This window comes from Pipistrellus kuhlii, unplaced genomic scaffold (assembly GCF_014108245.1).
Source record: "Pipistrellus kuhlii isolate mPipKuh1 unplaced genomic scaffold, mPipKuh1.p scaffold_m20_p_6, whole genome shotgun sequence".
Classification (NCBI taxonomy): Eukaryota; Metazoa; Chordata; class Mammalia; order Chiroptera; family Vespertilionidae; genus Pipistrellus; species Pipistrellus kuhlii.
Window position 1 is genome coordinate 51,561,988 of NW_023425562.1, and position 21,041 is coordinate 51,583,028.

Here is a 21,041-nt window from a genome sequence, read left to right on the forward strand (position 1 = left end):
AAGTGAAATCTGATGAACAAAATAGATCCAGACAAATATAACCGTGAACAAACTGATGAATTTCAGAGGGAAGGTGGGGGTGGAGAGGTGGGAGGGAGAGATTAACTGGAGAACTTATATGCATATATGCATAGCCCATGGACACAGACAATAGTGTGGCAAAGGCTTGGGGAGGGTGGGTGCAGGGAGGAGGGGGTCAATGGAGGGAAAAAACACAAAGAGGACATCTATAATACTTTCAACAATAAAGATTTTAAAAATTTAAGTTTAAAAAAAGAACAGAGAAAGTTAAAACTATGTCATTCTCAACACCCCAAAATAAAAAGTAATAACATTTTGGTGCATATTCTTTCAAACTTTTCTCTATAAGTATAGACAATTTTTCTTTTTTCTTTTTTTTTATTAAGGTATTATATGTGTACATATCTTACCAATGCCCTCACCCCAATGTTTTGCATCCATTGGTTATGCTTATATGCATGCATATAAGTCCTTCAGTTGATCTCTTATCTCCCCCACCTCTTTCTAACCTTCCCACTGTAATATGACAATCTGTTTGGCGCTTTAATATAGGCAATTTTTCATAAATGAATCCACTTATGTAAACAGAATTTCATAACCTTTTAAAAAACTTAATGTATAAAAAGTAAATAAAAATAAAAACAATATATCAAGGACATCTTTTCATGCTAAGCAATATGGTTCTACATTTTTGCTTCTAATGTTTCATTGCCAGAACTTGCATAAAATTGAAATATTCAGATGAGCAAAAGAAGTCAGACACAAAGGGTACATACTATATGAGTACATTTATATGAAGTTCAAGAACATGTAAAAGTAATCTGTGGTGACAAGGAGGAAGAGTGGTTATCATAGGGGGACTTTGTCAAGGAAGGGCACAAGAGAGCCTTCTGAGGTGCAGGAAATGTGCTCTGTCTTGACTTAGTGAAGCTTACACAGGTGAATACACATGTAAAAATTCACCAAGCTGGAAAGTTTAATTTGAGTTCTTTATTGCATATATGTTACATCTCAAGAAAATATTTTTGAAGGTTCATATTTAGCTTGTTTCTAATTTACCTCTCATGATTTTGTTCAGGACAGCAAAATCCCCAGCTAAAATAACTTGCCACCTCCCTTATCTCCTCAGCAGTGGGCATGGCAGTGACCCAGTTCTGGCAAATGAGACTAAATGAAAGACAGATGGATAAAATAGGAAACCAAGGCTGTCCTTCTCCCTTCCCACTGCTTGATGGTTAGAGGTAAAGTAGCCATATTGTGACCATTAGGATGAAAGCCATAAGCTGTGGATGATCAAAGTAAAAGCTAGCCAGAAGATTCTTTACCATCATTGATGTTTGTATCTCTTTCTCCCTTCCTTTCAGAAATAAATATATGTGTGTGTGTGTGTGTGTGTGTGTTTTATTTTTATTTTTATTTCTTTTTAAGAAAATAGAAGCTAGAAGGGGTGTGGGTTCTGAAAGACTCCCTAAAACAGCTCTTCTAACCCTGGATTGCTTAAATCTAGACTTTGCCATGAGAAAAATTATTATTCATTAAGCTGCTGGAGGAGGGTTTCTGTGACTTGCAGTGGCCATCAACTTTAATTGGCAATCTTGTCCATACATCTTCTAGAATGGACATTAGGCAGTTCACAAATAATTGAGTTCCCTTCTCAAGCACATGGAAGGATTGTATTTTTCCGCTCTTTGAATTAGGAATTTGTTTTGGTCAATTTCTGTTAGCAAAGTGGCTTGTGATACTCTGGGTGGAAACTTTAAAAGCCAGTGCTTTATTCTCAACATTCCCTTGCCCCATCCTGTTGATTATGATTCAGGCTGGCCTTCAGGGCTTGCCATTATCAGTTCTTAGGGGCTCTTCCCATCCTCTCTCACAAAGCCATCCGAATTCTCCAAACTTATATAAACATCAGGCACATCCTTACTGCAAGCTTGGCTCCCCACTGGAATCTAGATAGAGTCTCCAGTGGCCTGGGTCCTTGAGTTCCTATAAGGAGCAACTGGCCTACCATAAGACTAACTGGCCTGCTATGAATAAATCTTTATTAGTTAATCCACTGAAATTTGAGGATTGTTTATAATTGCAGCTGAAAATAGTTTACCTAAAAGAATACCCATGTTTCATTATCTCTTTGGGATTAATTCCTAAAGGTATGCATGTTTCAATACACATCAACAAACTGCCCCTCAGAAATGTTAGATCTGTTTACACCTCTCTGACGGTATATAACAGAGTCCCTTATAATAAATCTTTTATCACATTGACAACTGGGTTTGCACAGTCTTTTTAATTTTTCCTAATCTGATAGGCAAGACGAATATGTCCTCTTAAAATTTCATATCTTTATAAACCCTTTACCCTTTTTTAGTAGGAACTCTAAGAAACACATTATGAAGGGTTAAGGTTCAAGACAGTTTACTGTTAAAGAGGAAGAAGAAGAAGGGATCAAATATTTAATAAGCCCTTTTATATGCCAGGCATTGTACATGGAGTTTTATTCAATATTCATTCAACAAACATTTATCAACTAGGAACCGCAGGTGCTAAAGAAAAACACTCCAATAGTTTCTTCTTAGAAAGTCTCTCATGGATATTTAATCACATCTGTATCTGTAAAGAAAACAATTTCACTATGTGTCCCCAAATGATAAACTGTTCAAAATGAGTTGATTATGGGCATTGATTATGTTTGTAATACCAACAGGAAATCAAGTTCTTTACTGGGTCTCGAGGACTCCCCAACAACCAGCTGCTGATTTTGCCCTCTAGTGGCAATATGAGTAAACTACAGGAGTCAGGCAGCCTGGTTTCCTTAGCAGAGGAACACTCAAGGAGCTAACTAGGCAGGATATAAAAATTAGAAGAAAAAAAAAAAATAGCAGTCCCTTTAAAGGGGCAGGTGCTCTTGAACTCCAGCCAGAGGGGGCCACACCAGAATACAGCCTGGTATCGCCTGATCTTCTGAATATTCAAAGAAGCCAGAAATCAGAATTGTTATGTCCAATCTCCACCTCAACTATTAAGTCAGCTTCTAATAAAACACTGTAAGGGACAAACCAAACTTATCTGCTGACCAGGATGAGTTCGTGACATCTGTATTATTTTTCTCAGAATGAAGTTCAAGCACCCCTACATTAGAATCACCTGTGATACTTTAAAAAAAAAATTTTTTTTTTAATTTCAGAGAGGAAGGAAGAGGAAGAGATAGAAATATCAATGATGAGAGAGAATCACTGATTGGCTGCCTCCTGCAAGTCCCACACTGGGGATCAAGCCACAACCTGGGCAAGTGCCCTGATCTGGAATCAAACCACAACCTTCGGTTCATAGGTTGACACTCAACTATGGAGCCTTGCCAGCTGCGTACCTGTGACACTTAGTCACTTATTCAAAATGCAGTTTTCCAGAGTTAATGAATCAGATCTCTGTGGTGAGGCAGGAATCTACATGCCTTTTAAAAAAGTGCTCTAGGTGTTCTTTGTGCTTACCAAAATTTGAAAACTCCTCCCTTAAATAGCAGGTTCTCTGGCTTTAATGTGCATCATGAAAGGCTGTGAATACACAGATTCCTGAGCTCCTCCCCCACCCCCACTCTTCCCATAGTTTTGGATTTAATAGCTCTTGTGTGGGCCCAATAATTTGCACTTTTAATGAGTTTCCAAATGATTCTGATGCTGCTGGTCCAGCGACAACATTCTGGGAACAGCTGGATTAGAGAATGAATATTAATTGAGTATGTGCTAAACTCCCACCCTTACAGACTATATGGGGTAAATTAGTCCATTTTACAGATTAAGAAATGGAGGCCAAAACAGATTAAGAAGCACCCACCTACGTTCTGCAGGTCAGGATGTAATCATCCTGCTGATTAAAAGAAGTCTTGAATTTACATCCCTCACTACTTATCCCCTGAATCTTTTTAAGAAAAACAAATTTTAGGTACAATGAAGCAGATATCAGGGAGGAGAAGGAATTGCAAATGATTCAAGTTGGCCTTCAGGGCTCTCAACTACCAGTTCTTCTCAGCTTTCTCCCATCTCTTCTCACATGACCATCAGGATCCTCCAAACTTATATAAACCCCAAGCACATCCCTACTGCAAGCTCGGCTTCCTACTATTCCATCAGCTGGCAAGTACCTCATCCTTATCCCCACCCTTGATTGAGTCAAATCCTGTGCATCCAATTCCCTTTCATGTGTAGAGGCTGGAAGCCAAGCACTGCATTTCCTAAGCTCCCTTGTAGCTAAGGCTCTGGATGTGATTTGGTTCCAACCAATCTGATGCACTTGGATAGACATAGTTTTGGAACTACCAGACATCAACAGTGTTAGTGAAGGCAGTGGCTTCTGAACATGGCAGGAGCAGCAGCACCTGTGGCAATCCAGATCTGGACTCTGATCTGGAATTTTTTGGGAGTCGTTTTCAGTCTAGGTCTGTTTCTTCAGGCCTCCCCACCACCACCAGTAAATCTGTTAGCTATTTAATACCCTCTGATACATTCCTTTCTGCGTATGTTAGCTACACTTGAATTTGTTCTCTAGGACATAACCCAGAATAATAACACAAGCACATCCAGGGTGCTGCTAAGTTTAACAACTAGTTCTCTAGGAAAATGTGCAAAAATCTATAAATTGTAGTGTTATAAAGGGTGTGTTATACACACTCCTATATAATAAAAGCCCAGGTACCGAATGGCAGGATGACCGGTTGACCAGTTACTATATGTGTTCTGACCATCAGGGGGCAGACACTCAAGCTCAGCTGACTGGGATGAGCACGCTCCTACAGTGGGAGCAGCCACTCAGAGGGTGGGTCCACTAACAATGTCGATGTCTGGCAGTTCCAAAACCAAGTCTATCCAAGTGCATCAGATTGGTGGATCCAAATCGCATCCAGAGCCTTAGCTACAAGGGAGGAAATGCAGTGCTTGGCTTCCAGCCTCTACACATGAAAGGGTTTGGATGCACAGGATTTGACTCAGAAAAGGGTGGGGATAAGGATGAGGTACTTGCCAGCTGATGGAATAGTAGGAAGCCGAGCTTGCAGTAGGGATGTGCTTGGGGTTTATATAAGTTTGGAGGATCCTGATGGTCATGTGAGAAGAGATGGGAGAAAGCTGAGAAGAACTGGTAGTTGAGAGCTCTGAAGGCCAACTTGAATCATTTGTAATTCCTTCTCCTCTCTGATATCTGCTCACTGACCAGGATGAGTGGTGCTTCTACAGCAGGCCAGTCCCCGCAGGCCATGCCCCCTACCAGTGCACAAATCCTGTACACCAGGCCTGTAGTTTATAAATAACAAAATATACCATACTCATTAAATATTCTATTTTGCCAATCAATCCTCACAGGATGTTTTTGTTGACTTTGCTTAACTCTTGTGACCATGGCCAATTAGTTTATAGTCATAATTCAAGCATGATTTGACAAATGAATTTGTATCCCACACCACTCTTTCCCCAATAAATTTAATATTATTAAATCTGACTTATAATCTACTGGTAAACTATTTCTCACACTCATATAAATTATATTCATTAAATTGAAACCTCTTTTTAGCTTTATCACTATGTATGTCAGAACCTCAATGATATGACTAATATCTATGATAGATCAGATCATGCTTTTTAAATATTAGAAGAATATTTTCTCAACTTTTTTCTCTTCACAGTGTAATGGCTACAAATCCTTCCCTCTATTAAATATAACCTACATTATAAACATTTTCTCTATAGCTTTCTTAAGACAATCAGCAAAGCTATAAATCAAGACTTGAATTAGACTGTATGCCAATTTTCATTGTGCAAATACTCCCACAGTGGCCAATTTTAAGTTATCAATATGAGTAAAGTCATTGAGTGTAGAGTTGACAAGAAATGTGCACACCTGTATAGTATTTCCACCATACAGATGCAACAGACATATCCTCAAGAGCCTAGATAATACTACAAAGGAGTAACATTATTAGAAAATTATGTGTTCAGCTTATTTTTTATAAGCATTAGTATTTTTTAAATATATTTTATTGATTTTTTTAGAGAAGAAGGGAGAGGGATAGAGAGTTAGAAACTTTCTATGAAAGAGAAACATCGATCAGCTGCCTCTTGCACACCCCCTACTAAGGATGTGCCCACAACTAAAGTACACATCCCTGACTGGAATCAAACCGGGATTCTGCAGGCTGACGCTCTATCCACTGAGCCAAAACTGTTAGGGCTGTGTTCAGCTTACTTAAAATATATTTTTTAATTAATTTCAGAAAGGAAGGGAGAGAGATAGAGTAAAACATCAATGATGAGAGAAAATCATCGATTGGCCAGAGTTCAAAAAACATTTAGTATTTCCCATATATCTATTATCTACATGTTAAATCACCACAGACATTTTGTCAAGTTTTTGCCAAGGTCATGCATGACACATTGGTCCAGGCTCGGGAGGGATACAAAGATGGAAAAGACTGGTTCTCTCTCCTTATACACTGAGTGGTCAGATGATTATGATCTCTGAACACATAATAATCTGGCCACTCAGTGTAAATCCTGTATAATAAAAGGCTAATGTGCAAATTGTTCCCTCGACCAGGAGTTCAACTAGCAGGCCAGCCGGCCAACTGCCCATGTCTCCTCCCCCTGGCCAGGCTGGCCAGACCCCACCCATGCACAAATTTATGCACTGGGCCTCTAATATATATATATATATATATACTGAGTGGCCAGATTATTATGCATTCAGAGATCATAATAATCTGACCACTCAGTGTATAAGGAGAGAGTACCAGTCTTTTCCATCTTTGTATCCCTCCCGAGCCTGGACCAATGTGTCTTTCATGACCTTGGCAAAAACTTGACAAAATGTCTGTGGTGATTTAACATGTAGATAATAGATATGGGAAATACTAAAAGTTTTTCAAACTGTGGCTCTGCCACTTGCTTGTTGGGTGGCCTTTCTTAGGTTATCTTTATTATCCTCGTCTGTAAATTAGGGTAATAATATCTTCCTTATAGAGCTTGGGTGAATATTTATGGTGAAATGATAGTATGTGCATGGTATTCATCAAAACCCTGAAATAACAAAAGATTGAGACAAATTAATATCCAGCCCTAGCCAGTTTGGCTCAGTGGGTAAAGCTCCGGCCTGCAGGGGGTGTGCAGGAGGCAGCCAATCAATGATTTTCTCTCATTATTGATGTTTCTATCTCTCGTTCCCTCTCCCTTCCTCTCTGAAATTAATAAAAATATTTTTTTAAAAAATTAATATCCATCCATAGGAATCTGGCTAAGTAAATTGAAGTACAACCATTCAGTAAAATATTGCACAGATGGAAAAAAGAATGAATGAGCTCTGTATGTACTAGTATGTAATGATCTACAAAAATATTCTTAATGAAACAGCAAAGTGCAGAACAGTCTATGTCATTTGATGCCATTTATGGAAAAGAGAAAAACATATACACATGCAGAGAATATGTGCAGTACAGACACATAAGAAACTGGGTGGTGAGGGAAAGAGGTGAAAGGGAAGCTCACCATTCTATTGAACCTTTTGAATTTTGTTTTGTTTTGTTTTGTTTTTAAATATATTTTATTGATTATTTTTACAGAGAGGAAGGGAGAGAGATAGAGAGCTAGAAACATCGATGAGAAACATCAACCAGCTGCCTCTTGCACACCCCCTACCGGGGTTGTGCCCACAACCAAGATACATGCCCCTGACCAGAATCGAACCTGGGACCTTTCAGTCCGCAGACCGATGCTCTACCACTGAGCCAAACCGGTTTCCGCTGAACCTTTTGAATTTTGAACCATGTGAATGTATTATCTATTCCTGAATATACATGAAAAAATTGATAATGCTAGTAGAACCCCTGGCGCAAGAGCAAAGAGCCTCAAAAGACTGGTGGCTCTTAAGATGACAATAATGATTAAATTCCAAAATCCTAGCTCCTAGGAATAGCTTTGGAGTCAGACCTGGGATGAACTGTGCCTCTGCCCTTCAGCAACTGTGTGACCTTGGACAAACCACTTACCCTTCCTGCGCCTCTGTAAAATGGGAATGACAATACCACTCTCCTTTGTGCTGCTGGGAGGTTAAAGTGAAATAAAGCGTGTTGAGCACGCAGCGTGGTGCACAATAAGAACTCAATATGTGTTAGATTTTCTTCTCATCATCAACCCACAGAGAAGTTGGCAAAGGCATAAAGCAATATGCAAAAGACAAAATTTAGACAGTGAACAAAATTACTAGTAAGATTAATCTTACTAGTAATTAGAAAAATATATAAATTAAATCCTCAATGAGGCAACAATTGCCAATTGCAAGTGCTGCAGAACAGTGCTCAGGACCCTTCTGTCTGGCCATAGGATCCTATATTAGGCACGTTCTTCCCAGCTTCACCCTCCCAACCTTGACCTCTTACCTGGCAGACAAACATGACAGAGGACGAGTCAACAATGTCTTTTGAGATCAGCTGCCCATATGAGTACTTCTCCACCTTCCCCAGGGTTACCAGCTTCCAGATCTTCTCATCAGGCCAAGACTGTAACAGCTCCATCTGCCTGAGGGGAAAACATGTTAGAATGCATTGCCCTCCATCACAGAAGGTGCATAGCTCTCAGCAATTCCCAGAGAGGGAACATGCTCTCCTGCTCTTGCAAATGCCTGAGTTGAAAGATTTCACACAGCCTCCAATCACCAAGCCTGTAGCCAGTCTCCTGTCACGTATCGCCTTGGCTCCCTCTGCCCTCTTCCCAGGCCTCCCATCCAGCCTCTCCCCGCTGCTACTCCTCAAACACACCTGTGCAACCCACCAACTATGATTCTCTCACTTCTGTTCCTCCCCCCAGGAGACTCTCCCCGGCTCCTTGACCACAACCGTGTGGCTCACTAAGCAATTTTCTTTTCTTTCTTTTTTTTTTTTTTTTTTTTTTTTTTTTTTATAAATCAGTCTTTATTGTTCATATTGTTACAAAGGTTCCTCATTTCTTCCCCCCTCCACCAGGTTCCCACCCCACCCTCCACCCCTCCCCATCCCCCATTGTCCTCATCCATAGGTGCAGTTTATGTTCAGTCTCTTCCTCCCTCCCTTTCCCCGAAAGTAAATCCCTTTTCAGATAGTAAATCAGTTACTTAGCATTTTCTCATATCAATAATACCACCACATGCCCAATGATACATTTCACACAAAAGACATTTCCAAATAGGTCAACCAGCCTCATCCAGGCCCCACCCAAGGCACTCACAGATCAACACCCCAGCTCTATACTAACTCAACACATCCAGATCTAAGCCTTCATCACTTGATTCAGCAGACCCTCAAGTTCCCACAAAAGTTTCCAGCCATGTCTGAGAGGCAGCCGTGGGGCAGGGGCAGGCGAGGAGTGAGCTGTTCCGGGCCTGGCTGCTCCGGGCCTGGCCTCTGTTGCTCTGGTTCATTCCACAACCAGCTGCTCCGGGTTTGGTCACCGCCGCTCCTGACCTAGTTGCTCTGGACCTGGCTGCTGCTGCTCCGGGCCTGGCCGCACCCGACCGAGCTGCTCCAGGCTGGCCGCTCCCAGTCTGGCAGCTGGTCTGGCCTGGCCGCTCCAGGCCTGGCCTCTGTTGCTCTGGTTCGTTCCACAACCAGCTGCTCCGGGTCTGGTCACCGCCGCTCCTGACCTAGCTGCTCTGGACCTGGCTGCTGCTGCTCTGGGCCTGGCCGCACCCGACCCGGCTGCTCCCGGCTGGCCACTCCCAGCCTGGCAGCTGCTGCTCCGGGCCTGGCCACACCAGACCCGGCTGCTCCGGGCCTGGCCGCTCCCAGCCTGGCAGCCGCTGCTCCGGGCCTGGCCGCTCCCAGCCTGGCAGCCACTGCTCCGGGCCTGGCCGCTCCCACCCTGGCAACTGCTGCTTCGGGCCTGGCCGCACCAGACCCGGCTGCTCCGGGCCTGGCCGCTCCCAGCCTGGCAGCTGCTGCTCCGGGCCTGGCCGCACCCGACCCGGCTGCTCCGGGCCTGGCCGCACCAGATCCGGCTGCTCCGGGCCTGGCCGCTCCCAGCCTGGCAGTCGCTGCTCCGGGCCTGGCCACACCCAACCCGGCTGCTCCGGGCCTGGCCACTCCCAGCCTGGCAGCCACTGCCCCGGGCCCGGCCGCTCCGAGTCTGGCCGCTCCCAGCTTGGATGCTTCGGGCTTGGCTACTGCTGTTCTGGGCCTGGCTGCTCCCAACCTGGCTGCTCTGGGCCTGGCTTCTCCGGGCCCGGCCACTCCGGGTCTGGGTGTTCCTGGACTGGCCACCCTGGGCTTGGCTGCCTCCGCCTCAGGCCTGGCTGCCACTGCCCCAGGTCTGGCTGCTCCAGTGCTGGCTGTTGTTGCTCTGGTTCTGGCTGCTGCTGTTCTGGGGCCTGGCCGTTGCTGCTCCGGGCCCGGTTGCCATTGCTTTGTGCCTGGGCACTCTAGGCCTGGCCGCCACTGTTCCAACATTTTGTCCTTTTTTTTTTAAAACGCATTTATGTTGCAATGTTGGCTGGTGAGTTGAGTTCTGACTTAGTCTTTGATTTTTCAAGATCTTCTTTGTATTCTTTCTTAAGTAATTTTACTATCTTTTGCTCTCACTTGATTTCTTCACATTGAGAACTTTGGTTTCTTCCTCCTTGTCCTGGGAGCTCAGCAGGTTGGCCTGTGGCACCCCTTTGTTCTCTGCGGGCTCCCGCGCTGCTCCAGCCTGTTGCAGGGGTCGGCAGCGCCCAGGAAGCAGCCCCCAGCCTTGGCTCCATTGCCTGCGCTCAGAGGTCGATGGCTCAGGGCACCCCCCGCCCCCGGGGCCCCGTCGCCCGGCTCCCTGCTGGCACCCAGCGGCTGGTGTCCGGCAGGGGCTCCTGCTCCCTGTCGCATTCCTCCAGTCTGGAGCTTTTTTTTTTTCTCCTTCCCGCTGGGGGAGTCTAGGATCAGAGTCAACAGACTGTCCTCTGCGCGCAGTGCGCGCAACTCTGGGGGCTCTGCTTTTCGCCACTCCGCTGGGATTCCGCCTCACAGCCCCGTCTCCCCCTGCCCGAGCCTGGGTCCCAGGGTCTGGTCCAGGACTGGGGTTCAGAGCAGTCCGGACTGAGGCTCAGCGCCGCCGGAGGCTTTGTTTCTTCACGCTAGGGTAATCCAGCATCAGAGTCAACATTCAGTCCTCTGCGCGCAATGTGCGCACCACTCTGGGGACCCTGCTTTTCGCTGCTCGCTTGGGATTCCGCCTCACAGCCCCGTCTCCCCCTGCCGAGCCTGGGTCCCCAGGGTCTGGCTCATAACTGGGGGTCAGCGCTGCCGGTTCGGGGGTTCAGCCCAGGCTGGGGGTTTTATCTCCTTCCTGCTAGGGAACGCCAGGCAGCACCCAGCCCTCTCCTCCTCTCCGGCTGCGACCTCTTCGCGCGTAGCATGTCTCCGTACCTTAGGCTTTTTTTCAGCTCCTCTTTTCCTTCTGGTTTTCTCTTTCCTTCTTGTTGTAGAATTTTCAGTCAGTCGACTACCTGTAGCTCTGGGCGATGTCCACTCTACATTTTAGTTGTATTCCATTGAAATTGTTGTGTGCTGCTGCGGTTAGGTGTCTACCCGAGCAGCCATCTTGGATCCTCTCCTCACTAAGCAATTTTCATTCCAAGTAACGCTGTGAGAAGGCCTCACTGCAGCTCACCAGCTATTCTGCCCCTCAAGTCCAGCAGTCTTGGCCCTACTTTGGTTTGGGCGGCGCATTCCTACCCATCTCCTATGGCTTACTGGCTTCAAATACTCAGCCCTGGGGAAGAGTCTGGATTCACCTCTTTTGTTCCCTGTGGTTGAAGGCCCACTGAAGTGACTTCCCCTCCACCTGACCTCATATACTGCATACATGTGTTTGCCTTCCCTCAGATGAGACCCCAATGGACTACTAGCTATACTAGTAGATTTTTCTCAGCTCCAACAGATTATGATCTCAGAACTCAGTGACTTAGGCCTCAGGGGGGGCACTGAGTTCCATTCAGAGCACCAAGGGAGAATGGAGTCAGTGCCCTATCCAAATGAGAAGGGTCTGGAAGCACTGGAAGGAAAGTGGGGCCACCACAGAAGGAGCACCTACTATGTGTCAAACACTGGGCTGCACACTCCCATGATTATCTCATTCAATCCTTACAATGACCTTGGAAGAGAGGAATCATTGTCTCTATTTCACAGAGCAGGAGACTAACACTTGGAGAAGTGACCTATCTAGGGTCACATGGCCGATAAGCATAAGAGCTGAGACTGGAAAGAAACCATTTCCCACTATATGAACAAATGAACTGCTCCTCCCTTGAGGACTAATTTCCCCCTTGTCAGGCTCCAGATCCTTTATGAAACACTCTTTCAGCTCTATTTCACAGGGACACTCTGTCAATCATGATTCGCTATTGCCTGCAACCTACGACATGTATTTTCAGTGCCAGTGCCGGTGCTTCATTTGACTTTCACTCTTTTCTAAAGATAACTGAATGAGCATAGTGCCTGGCACTATGACAACACAGGGATTACCACGGTAAAAAGTACAGCTAGGGCCTTGCCACCATATTGCTCACTGTCTGTTGGGGCAAATAAATTGCCAAGTATTGTATAATCAAGAATTACAATTTTGCCAAATCAGGTTTGGCTCAGTGGATAGAGCATCAGCCTGCAGACTGAAAGGTCCCAGATTCAATTCCGGTCAAGGGCATGTACCTTGGTTGCGGGCACATTTCCAGTAAGGGGTGTGCAGGATGCAGCTGATTGATGTTTCTTGTTCATCGATGTTTCTAACTCTCTATCTCTCTCCCTTCCTCTCTGTAAAAAATCAATAAAACATTTTTTTTTAAAAAGAATTATAGTTTTAACATAGTGTGATAAAAGCATTGAGAGGCACCCTCTCTATTCTGGGTGGAGAGTAGATGGGGTTGGTTAGTGAGGTGAGATGGTGAGGCCCAGTGACTTCTGAATCAGATATTCTAGAACATCCCCACCCTGAGCCTTACTTCCTTCACCCATATATTAGGGAGAATAAGAGAAATATCCTCACAAGTCTGAATGTGAAATTAGATAAGGCAAGTAATCTAGATGTCTTAACACCCTTCCTGGCCCAGCAAGCACTCAATACACATTAGCCATTCTAGTATTACTGTTCCACAAGGAAAGGATATTTGAAGTGAGATCTAAAGGTATAGTAGGAGTTTGAGAACTTGGGTGGGAGGTGGGTACTGAAGAACATTTCAGAGAGAAAGGCACCTAGAATTTCCCACTGGTCCTGGGACAAAGTTAGGTACCTAATAAACACCCAGGGGGGAAGATGCTAGCTGATGATGGAGTTACCTAAAAAAATCAAACCGATGTTGGGCATCCTTTTTAACTTCGTCGTCCAGCTTATTAGCAATGAAATCATCTTGGTCGACAACCAAGAACTCTGTTTCTTCCATACAGACCACAGTGGCCCTCCTTACTGAAGAACTTAGAAGGCCCATTTCCTGTTGGGTAGACAGGGGCAAAGGCAAGTAAGAGGCTACCTCTCATTTCCTGCTTGCAACATTGCATACCTCTTTCCTGCTTCTATCTCCCCACTTCCCTTGAAATTTCTCCTCTCCAGACTGCAGGTTCTGAGGCCAGCCCTGTGCTCTTGCTCATCACCCCTTCAGAGGACCCACTCCTCCCTCTTACTATGTTGCCTGTGGAAAAAGAGGCAACAGACTTGACCAGGCTAGAGTCAGGAAGCTGGAGAGGCCTCACTGAGGAGTCACGTGTCTCTAAGGGGTCATATGGGGAACATACTCCTTAAACATCACAAATGAAGAGTTGGCCTTTGACAGATAAGGGTGCTAGGACCCACAACAGGGCAGTGACTTGCACAGAAGATAAGGCAGGATTGGGCCTGGCCAAGAGGTTCTAGCAGGAATCTCTCACACTCCAACCCCAGCCCAGGAAGCCAGGCCTTCTTCCGTTACCCCAAAACAGTCGCCCTTCTGCAGCAACATCGGGTGGGGGTCTAGGAAGGCGCTGCTGCCATCTTCATCATCAGTCACTGCAACTCTGCCCAAGTAGATGAAATAAAAGCTGTTGCTCTTCTTCCCCTTCTTTATGATCACACGTCTGCGACCAAACCTGGGAAAAGATCATAGCCCTGTGATCTAGTAGCAACCCAGAGCCCGGTGCATGCTGGGAGGAGAGTTGGATTGGTTGTGCCCTTTGTTAGGAAGAATTAAAACACAGGCTGGACTAGAAAGGACTCAGAAGAGCCCAGTCCCAGCTCCATCAAGCTAACGTTGCCCACCTCTGTTAGACTGAAGCTTCCAGAGAACAGAGCCTTTGTCAGTCTGCTTGGTCACACAGTAAATGTTCAATGAACAGTTGTGAAATATATGAATGAACACATGCTGAAAGGATAGGATGAGTGGCTAAATAATTAAAAGCACTGATTTTAGAGTCAGACCAATCCTGGTTCTACCTCTAGCTAGCTATATGCTGCTGGGCAACTCATATCCCCTTTCTGAGCTTCTGTTTCTTTTGTCTGTAAAATATAGATGAATATGCCTAGAAAGAGACAAATAAATGGTCTCATTATAATCTGCAAGAACTCATTACCCAATTGGGAACCCTGAGGGTAGAAGTGCCAGGTCCCAAGAAAACTAGGAGTTAGTTCTTAAGCTCAGGAGGAAGTTTCTGTCTTTCAAATGCAAGTTCAAATTTCACTTCTTTCAATATTCATTCATTTCCTTTATTCATTCAATATAAGTTAAACAAATTCCAACTGTGTCTATCAGGCGCAGTGATAAAGGACACAGGTTTTATTCTCAAAATTATGGTCAAGTAAGGAGATAAATCAGGTTTAAAAATACTTTAAAAGAGGTAAACATGGGATAATTGGAAGCACAGAGAAGGGGTATTTAACTTGGCTTAGGAAGGCCAGAGAAAGCTCTAGGATGGTGTCTGGAGTCATCCAGGTGGACAGAGTGATGGAAGAACATCCCAGGCAGAAGGACCCCATGTCCAAAGGCCCAGAGGTGCCCTAGCTGGTTTGGCTGAGTGGACTGAAGGGTCCCAGGTTTAATTCTGGTCAAGGACACATGCTCGGGTAGGGGGCTTAATCTACAATGGGGAGCATGCAGGAGGCAGCTGATCAATGGTTCTCTCATCATTGATGTTTCTATCTCTCTCTCCCTCTTCCTTCCTCTCTGAAATCAATAAAAATCTATTTAGGAAAAACAACAGTTTCAAAGGCCCAGAAGTGGCTAGAAGTATGGGCACATTCAAAGTAATAACTGTAACTACCATTAGAAAGGAAAATGGGAGACGGGGAGGAGGTCAGGAGAGTAATGGGAGAGCTATCAGGCTCAGTACAAAAGTTGGGCTAAGTTTGGATTTCACCCAGAGGCAATGGGGAGCCCAAAGTCTGCCCTTCAGTGCCTACCACGGTCTTAGGAATCAGTGGTCTTTATAAAAGTGCCCCAGTGTTTTCCAGACTGCTGTCATACCCCTCAACTCCAATCTCCCTGCACTGCCCTCAGCAGGTCCTCTGAATTCTCCTCCCCCTCCTCACTGAGCTACCAGCAACAGGAGAGCCAGAGCCAACCCTCTGCATAGGACAAGTGTTACTTCCTTTGTTCCATCAATTTGTCTACACAGCTCCCCCTACTTGGAATGGACTTTCCTCTCTTATTCACCTATTTAAATTCTCTCAAGAGCTCAAGGTCCAGCTCAGATCCTACTGCCTCCAGGAAGACCTCTTAGACTCAGCTCATAGCAGTTATCTCCCCTTCTAAGCTTCCAGAGCATCCACTAGCTTCATGACCCCGTGGCAAATTCCTGGGGGCAGGGACTAGAGAACAGGTGGACTGAGGACTGCATTAGGTTGAAGTCAATAGTTTCAGGCTTCCTTCTGGCTCTGGGTTTGTTTGGATATAAACCAGAAGCTGTGTCAACGTAGGAAAGAGGTGATGGCCCAGATGACAATGACCAATGGGAGAAGGCAGGCATATTCAGCCAGGAAATAAGACTCTGGGTCCAAAGAGCAGAGCCAGTGTTCACTCAAGTGTAGACTTCTAGAATCGGAGCCAGAAAGAACCTCAGAGGTCATATAGCGCAACCTACATTTTCGGGATCAGGAAAGTGGGGCCCTCCCAGGGATTTGCTTGAAGGGCACACTTGAATCAGCACTAGAACATGAATCTCCTACAATAGACTTCTACTGCTTTTGCTGCCAAGCATCTGGTCACATTTTTCTACCAACTGCACCCTGATTTTGCTTTGCGGAAAATACCCTTTCTTGACTGTCAGACAATCAAAGCTTCACTGCCCACTGATGATTTAAGAAAAGCTAACCTCACCGAAGCTGGTTTGGCTCAGTGGATAGAGAGTCGGTCTGCGGACTGAAAGGTCCCAGGTTCGATTCCGGTCAAGGGCATGTACATTGGTTGCGGGCACATCCCCGGTAGGGGGTGTGCAGGAGGCAGCTGGTCGATGTTAATCTCTCATCGACGTTTCTATCTCTCTCCTTTCCTCTCTGTAAAAAAATCAATAAAATATATATATTTTTTAAAAGAAAAAAGAAAAGCTAACCTGGTTCAGAAAGAACTAATTTCAAGAACTAATTCTGACTTGAGGGACTAGGATGTTTATTTACTCTCTTTCCCAAGGGATGGAAACCAGGAGGAGAAAAGTTTGGAGTTGTGGCTAGGGCAGTCATCTCTCCATTGTGAGAAGAGTCTGGCTGAGAAGGTGGCTTATGCTATGAAGTGCCAGGAGATGGAGACAGACAGACAGGGTCCTGGTGACACTAAGCCCCTAAATCCAGCTAAGCCTAAAGCTGGAGAACTATTCCAGGACTTTTCAGATAAATGAGTCACCAATATATTCCCCTGGACTGTGTTCTGTCACTTGCAACTGGAAGGATCCTATCTAATCTGCTAATTCCCAGTCCTGGACAATCAACAACTGGCTTTTAACAATCACCATCTTTTGATCTACAGAAAAGCCATATTCTCCTCATTTCACTGAAGAGGATACTAGGCTCAGAAAGCTTAAGTGGCTTGTCTGATGTCCCAGTGGGGCAGACATGGTATTAAATTACGGAGTCCTAGCTCCATGATTCTTTTTCTTTCCAGAACACCATTCTGCCTGTTCTGGAATCTCAATTTAGGATAGCAGTGACTTGCTCTTCTTCACTAGGCTAGAACAAAGCAGATGGTACCCTCTCCCTGGAATGTCCTTGTCTACACTTCTACCTGTCAAATATACCTGTTCAAATGTCACCTCTGCTGTGAAATTCCCTCATTCAAACCAACTGGATAATTACCTCCTCCCCCTGGCTTATTACCTGTGGAAAGGATCCTGCATGGTTCATAAGGATCATAACCTATAATTAGTTGTGATTATGTCTTAGACTGTGACCTCCATGAAGGAAGATATCAGGGCACAAACCTATAGTGACATTACATCCTGGATTTTCAAAATAGGCCTCACCTCAAATACTGTGCGAGGCTATCCCTTGTAGGCCTTCGGAATGTCCTGGAAATAGCAATATGTCCAGGCATACCTCTTGAACTTCTCTACTACATGGTATTTACGTGGCGCTTTTTGTGCCATAGGCCCTGTGACAATCTCTTAAAACCTTCACAGAATAATGTCTCAAATGTATAAAATAAAATATAGCAGATTTAGTTTTTAAAAAACAATTTGTGATGTAGCAATATGTGTGCCTCTTTATTAAGGCATCAAATAACAAAGATAGCATAATCTAATAACTACCATATTTTCAAAGATGTGATAACTATTTTTCAAGAAACCTGCAACATTAAATATAATGTGAAAATATTTGTGATTTCTTTTGATGAAAAAGTTACAATAATGTCTAATAATACAGTTGTTTGCTACATACATCCATGATTAAAGAAAATGATAAATTTCAGCTAGAAATTAAGAAAAATACAGATTTCAGCAGTGTGGAACATTTAGGCAACATGGTATGGTGCTTTGCAGGAAAGCATGCGCATTTGTGCTTGGCCAGCAGCGGCCTTGCAGGCTTGGGAGGACTGCAAATCTGGTCTTTTTCCCTTAGGATAAGAGCTCATGGCTGGTTGTGCAGCGCCCTGACCCAGCCTAAACATGCTGGTGCTATTTGAAACATCCATCAGCTACGCCATCTTTAAGGTTTTGAATGAGAAGAAACTTCAAGAGGTTGATAGTTTGTGGAAAGAATTTGAAATTCCAGAGAAAGCAAATAAAATAGTTAAACTAAAACATTTGGAGAAATTTCAGGATAAAGCAAAAGCATTAGCAGCATTCACAGCTCTGATGGAGGGCAAAACCAACAAGCAACTAAAAAAAAGTACTGAAAAAAATAGTAAAAGAAGCCCATGAACCCCTGGCTGTAGCTGATGCTAAACTAGGAGGTGTCATAAAGGAAAAGCTGGATCTTAGTTGCACCCAAAGTCTTGTTGTTAATGAACTTATGAGGAATTTGTTCACAGATGGATGGATGAATACCTGGTGTAGAAACACAAGAAATGGCAGCTATGTGTCTTGTGTTGGCCCACAGCTTGTCCCGGTATAGATTGAAATTTAGTGCTGATAAAGTGGACACAATGATTATTCAGGCAATTTCCTTGTTGGATGATTTGGATGAAGAACCAAACAACTACATTAGGAGGTGTAGAAAATGGAATGGCTGGCATTTCCCTGAATTAGGAAAAATAATTTCAGATAGCTTGACTTACTGTAAATGTTTGCAAAAAAGTTGGTGATAGGAAGAATTATGCCCCGGCCCAACTTTCTGAATTACTGCCAGAGAAAGTTGAAGCAGAAGTGAAAGCAGCTGCAGAGATATCTATGGGGACCAAGGTTTCAGAAGAAAATATTTTCAACATTCTGCATCTTTGCACTCAGGTGACTGAAATATCAGAATATAGAACCCAGCTCTATGAATACTTACAAAATCGAATGATGGCCATTATACCCAATGTCACATCATGGTTGGAGAATTAGTTGGAGCACGGCTCATTGCTCATACATGTTCTCTTTTGAATTTGGCCAAACATGCAGCTTCCACAGTTCAGATTCTCTGAAAAGGCACTCTTCAGAGCTCTAAAGAGACCCTAACTATGGTTTCATTTATCATGCTTCGCTTGTAGGCTAGACCAGTCCCAAACACAAAGGAAAGATTTTGCAAATGTTGGCAGCAGCCAAAACTTTTGGCTATCCAGTATGATGCTTTTGGTAAAGAATCCAATTCTGCGATGGGAGTTGAGAACAGAGCCAAATTAGAGACCAGGTTGAGGGTCATTGAAGATAGAGAGATAAGGAAAATAAGCAGGACAGGAAAGGCATTAGCAAAAGCAGAAAAATATAAGCATAAAAGTGAAGGGGTCTTATGATCCTTCTGGTGACTCCACACTGCCAATCTGTTCTAAAAAATACAAGATAGGACAGGTAGATCAAGAAGATGAAATAATTGAAAAGGCAAAAAAAGCTAAGGTTAAAATTAAAGTTGAAGGAGGAGGAGGAGGAGGACTACTAGTACTAGTAGTGGAAGAACAGGAGACATCTGTGAAGAAGAAGAAACACATTAAGGAAGAACCGCTTTCTGAGGAAGAACCATGCACCAGCACAGCGGTTCCTAGTCCAGAGAAAAAGAAGGTAATGGGGACTATGGAAAGGAATCACAGTTGGATCACCTGGATACATAGTCCTTAAGATTCAGTCAAGAGTATGCCAGAGATGCTCCCTAAGATAATTGAGGACAAACCAAGATTTAGTGAAACAAAGTGACTACTCATCTATAGCTTTCAAACCTATTGTGTCTTGACAACAACTCTGTTAACTTTATTATGTCATTATTTTTAGTCTTTGTAATCCAAATAAAAGTATTTTCTTGGTGTAAAAGAAAAGGTGGGGGGGAACGAAGGAAGAGAGGAAGGAAGGAAGGAAGGAAGGAAGGAAGGAAGGAAGGAAGGAAGGAACGAAGGAAGGAACGAAGGAAGGAAGGAAGGAAAAAGGAAGGAAAAGAAAAATACAGATTTCCTTTTTCCCTCATCCCAGTTCAAGACCCTTGCCCTGGTTCCTGTCTGGATGTACTAGTAATATAATCATCTGTGATCCATTCTGGCTTTTTGGGCCTGGACTTGAGCCTCAGCTCTGCTATTCATTATCTGGGTGATCTGAGATGAGTCATTTCCCCTTTATGAGCTTCCATTTTCTTATCTGGAAAATTAGAGAATTGGAACAGATCCTCTCTTTAATTCTGGGTAGAATCTCAATGAACGAATGAGATAAATTGTGCTACAACCATAAGAGTGAGCACTAAGGTGAACTAACAGATGGCTTTCCTCGGCTGACACTCAGCAGAGAGGCTGGCACACCTGCCATGGCCTTCTCAGCCCGCTCTCCCTGCCCAACCCAGCTCCAGCCCGGGGCCAGGAGGCCTTCACTGACCGTTCAAAGCGGAGGACCTTAGCCAGAAGCAGCTGCAGGGCCTCTGAGTAGTTCCGGTAGCAATCCAGGACCTGCAGGAAGTTACACAGGGCCTGGATGTCCTGCTCTGTCCTCCAAGAAGGCATCTTCTGTGCTATCTCAATGGCCCTTGGAGGGAAGAAACCCTAGGGAGAGAGAACCAGAGTGACAAACAGGACCCAACAGTTTCCCCCATGGGCCAGAGGACAACTTCTCACACTGCTGCTCTCACACTTTCCCACCCCAACACAACAGTGGCTGACATGTGCTTACTGTGTGCCACGCACCAGGATACACTTACACACACTATCTCACTGCATCTTCGCCCAGCCCAAGAAGCAAGACACTATTATTATTATTCCCATCGACAGGTGAAGACACTTGGATTAAAACCTAGATCTGCTACATATCAAAGCCTATATTCCCAACTACTGGCCATACTGCCACTGCTGTTCATTGACCCCCACCCCAGGCAATATGAGGTCCCTAAGCTCTAGGGGCCCCTCGGCACATGCACACTGCAGTCAGGGGAGACCTTCCTTGTCCCAGCCTATACCTTGGCATGCTGCAGAAGACTAAGGAA

The 21,041-nt window shown here is 44.5% G+C and overlaps 1 protein-coding gene and 1 pseudogene across 1 annotated transcript in view; one reads left to right on the forward strand and one right to left on the reverse strand.

The window, feature by feature from the left end:
• The window catches only part of CNBD2 (cyclic nucleotide binding domain containing 2), a 46,368-nt gene that overhangs the window by 19,770 nt on the left and 5,557 nt on the right, over window positions 1-21,041 (reverse strand). The window contains 4 exon segments of the mRNA XM_036417936.2: window positions 8,438-8,576; window positions 13,334-13,485; window positions 13,960-14,116; window positions 20,441-20,604. Of these exon segments, the coding sequence (XP_036273829.2) occupies window positions 8,438-8,576; window positions 13,334-13,485; window positions 13,960-14,116; window positions 20,441-20,604 (612 nt within the window).
• On the forward strand, window positions 17,953-19,789 carry LOC118707528 (annotated as a pseudogene).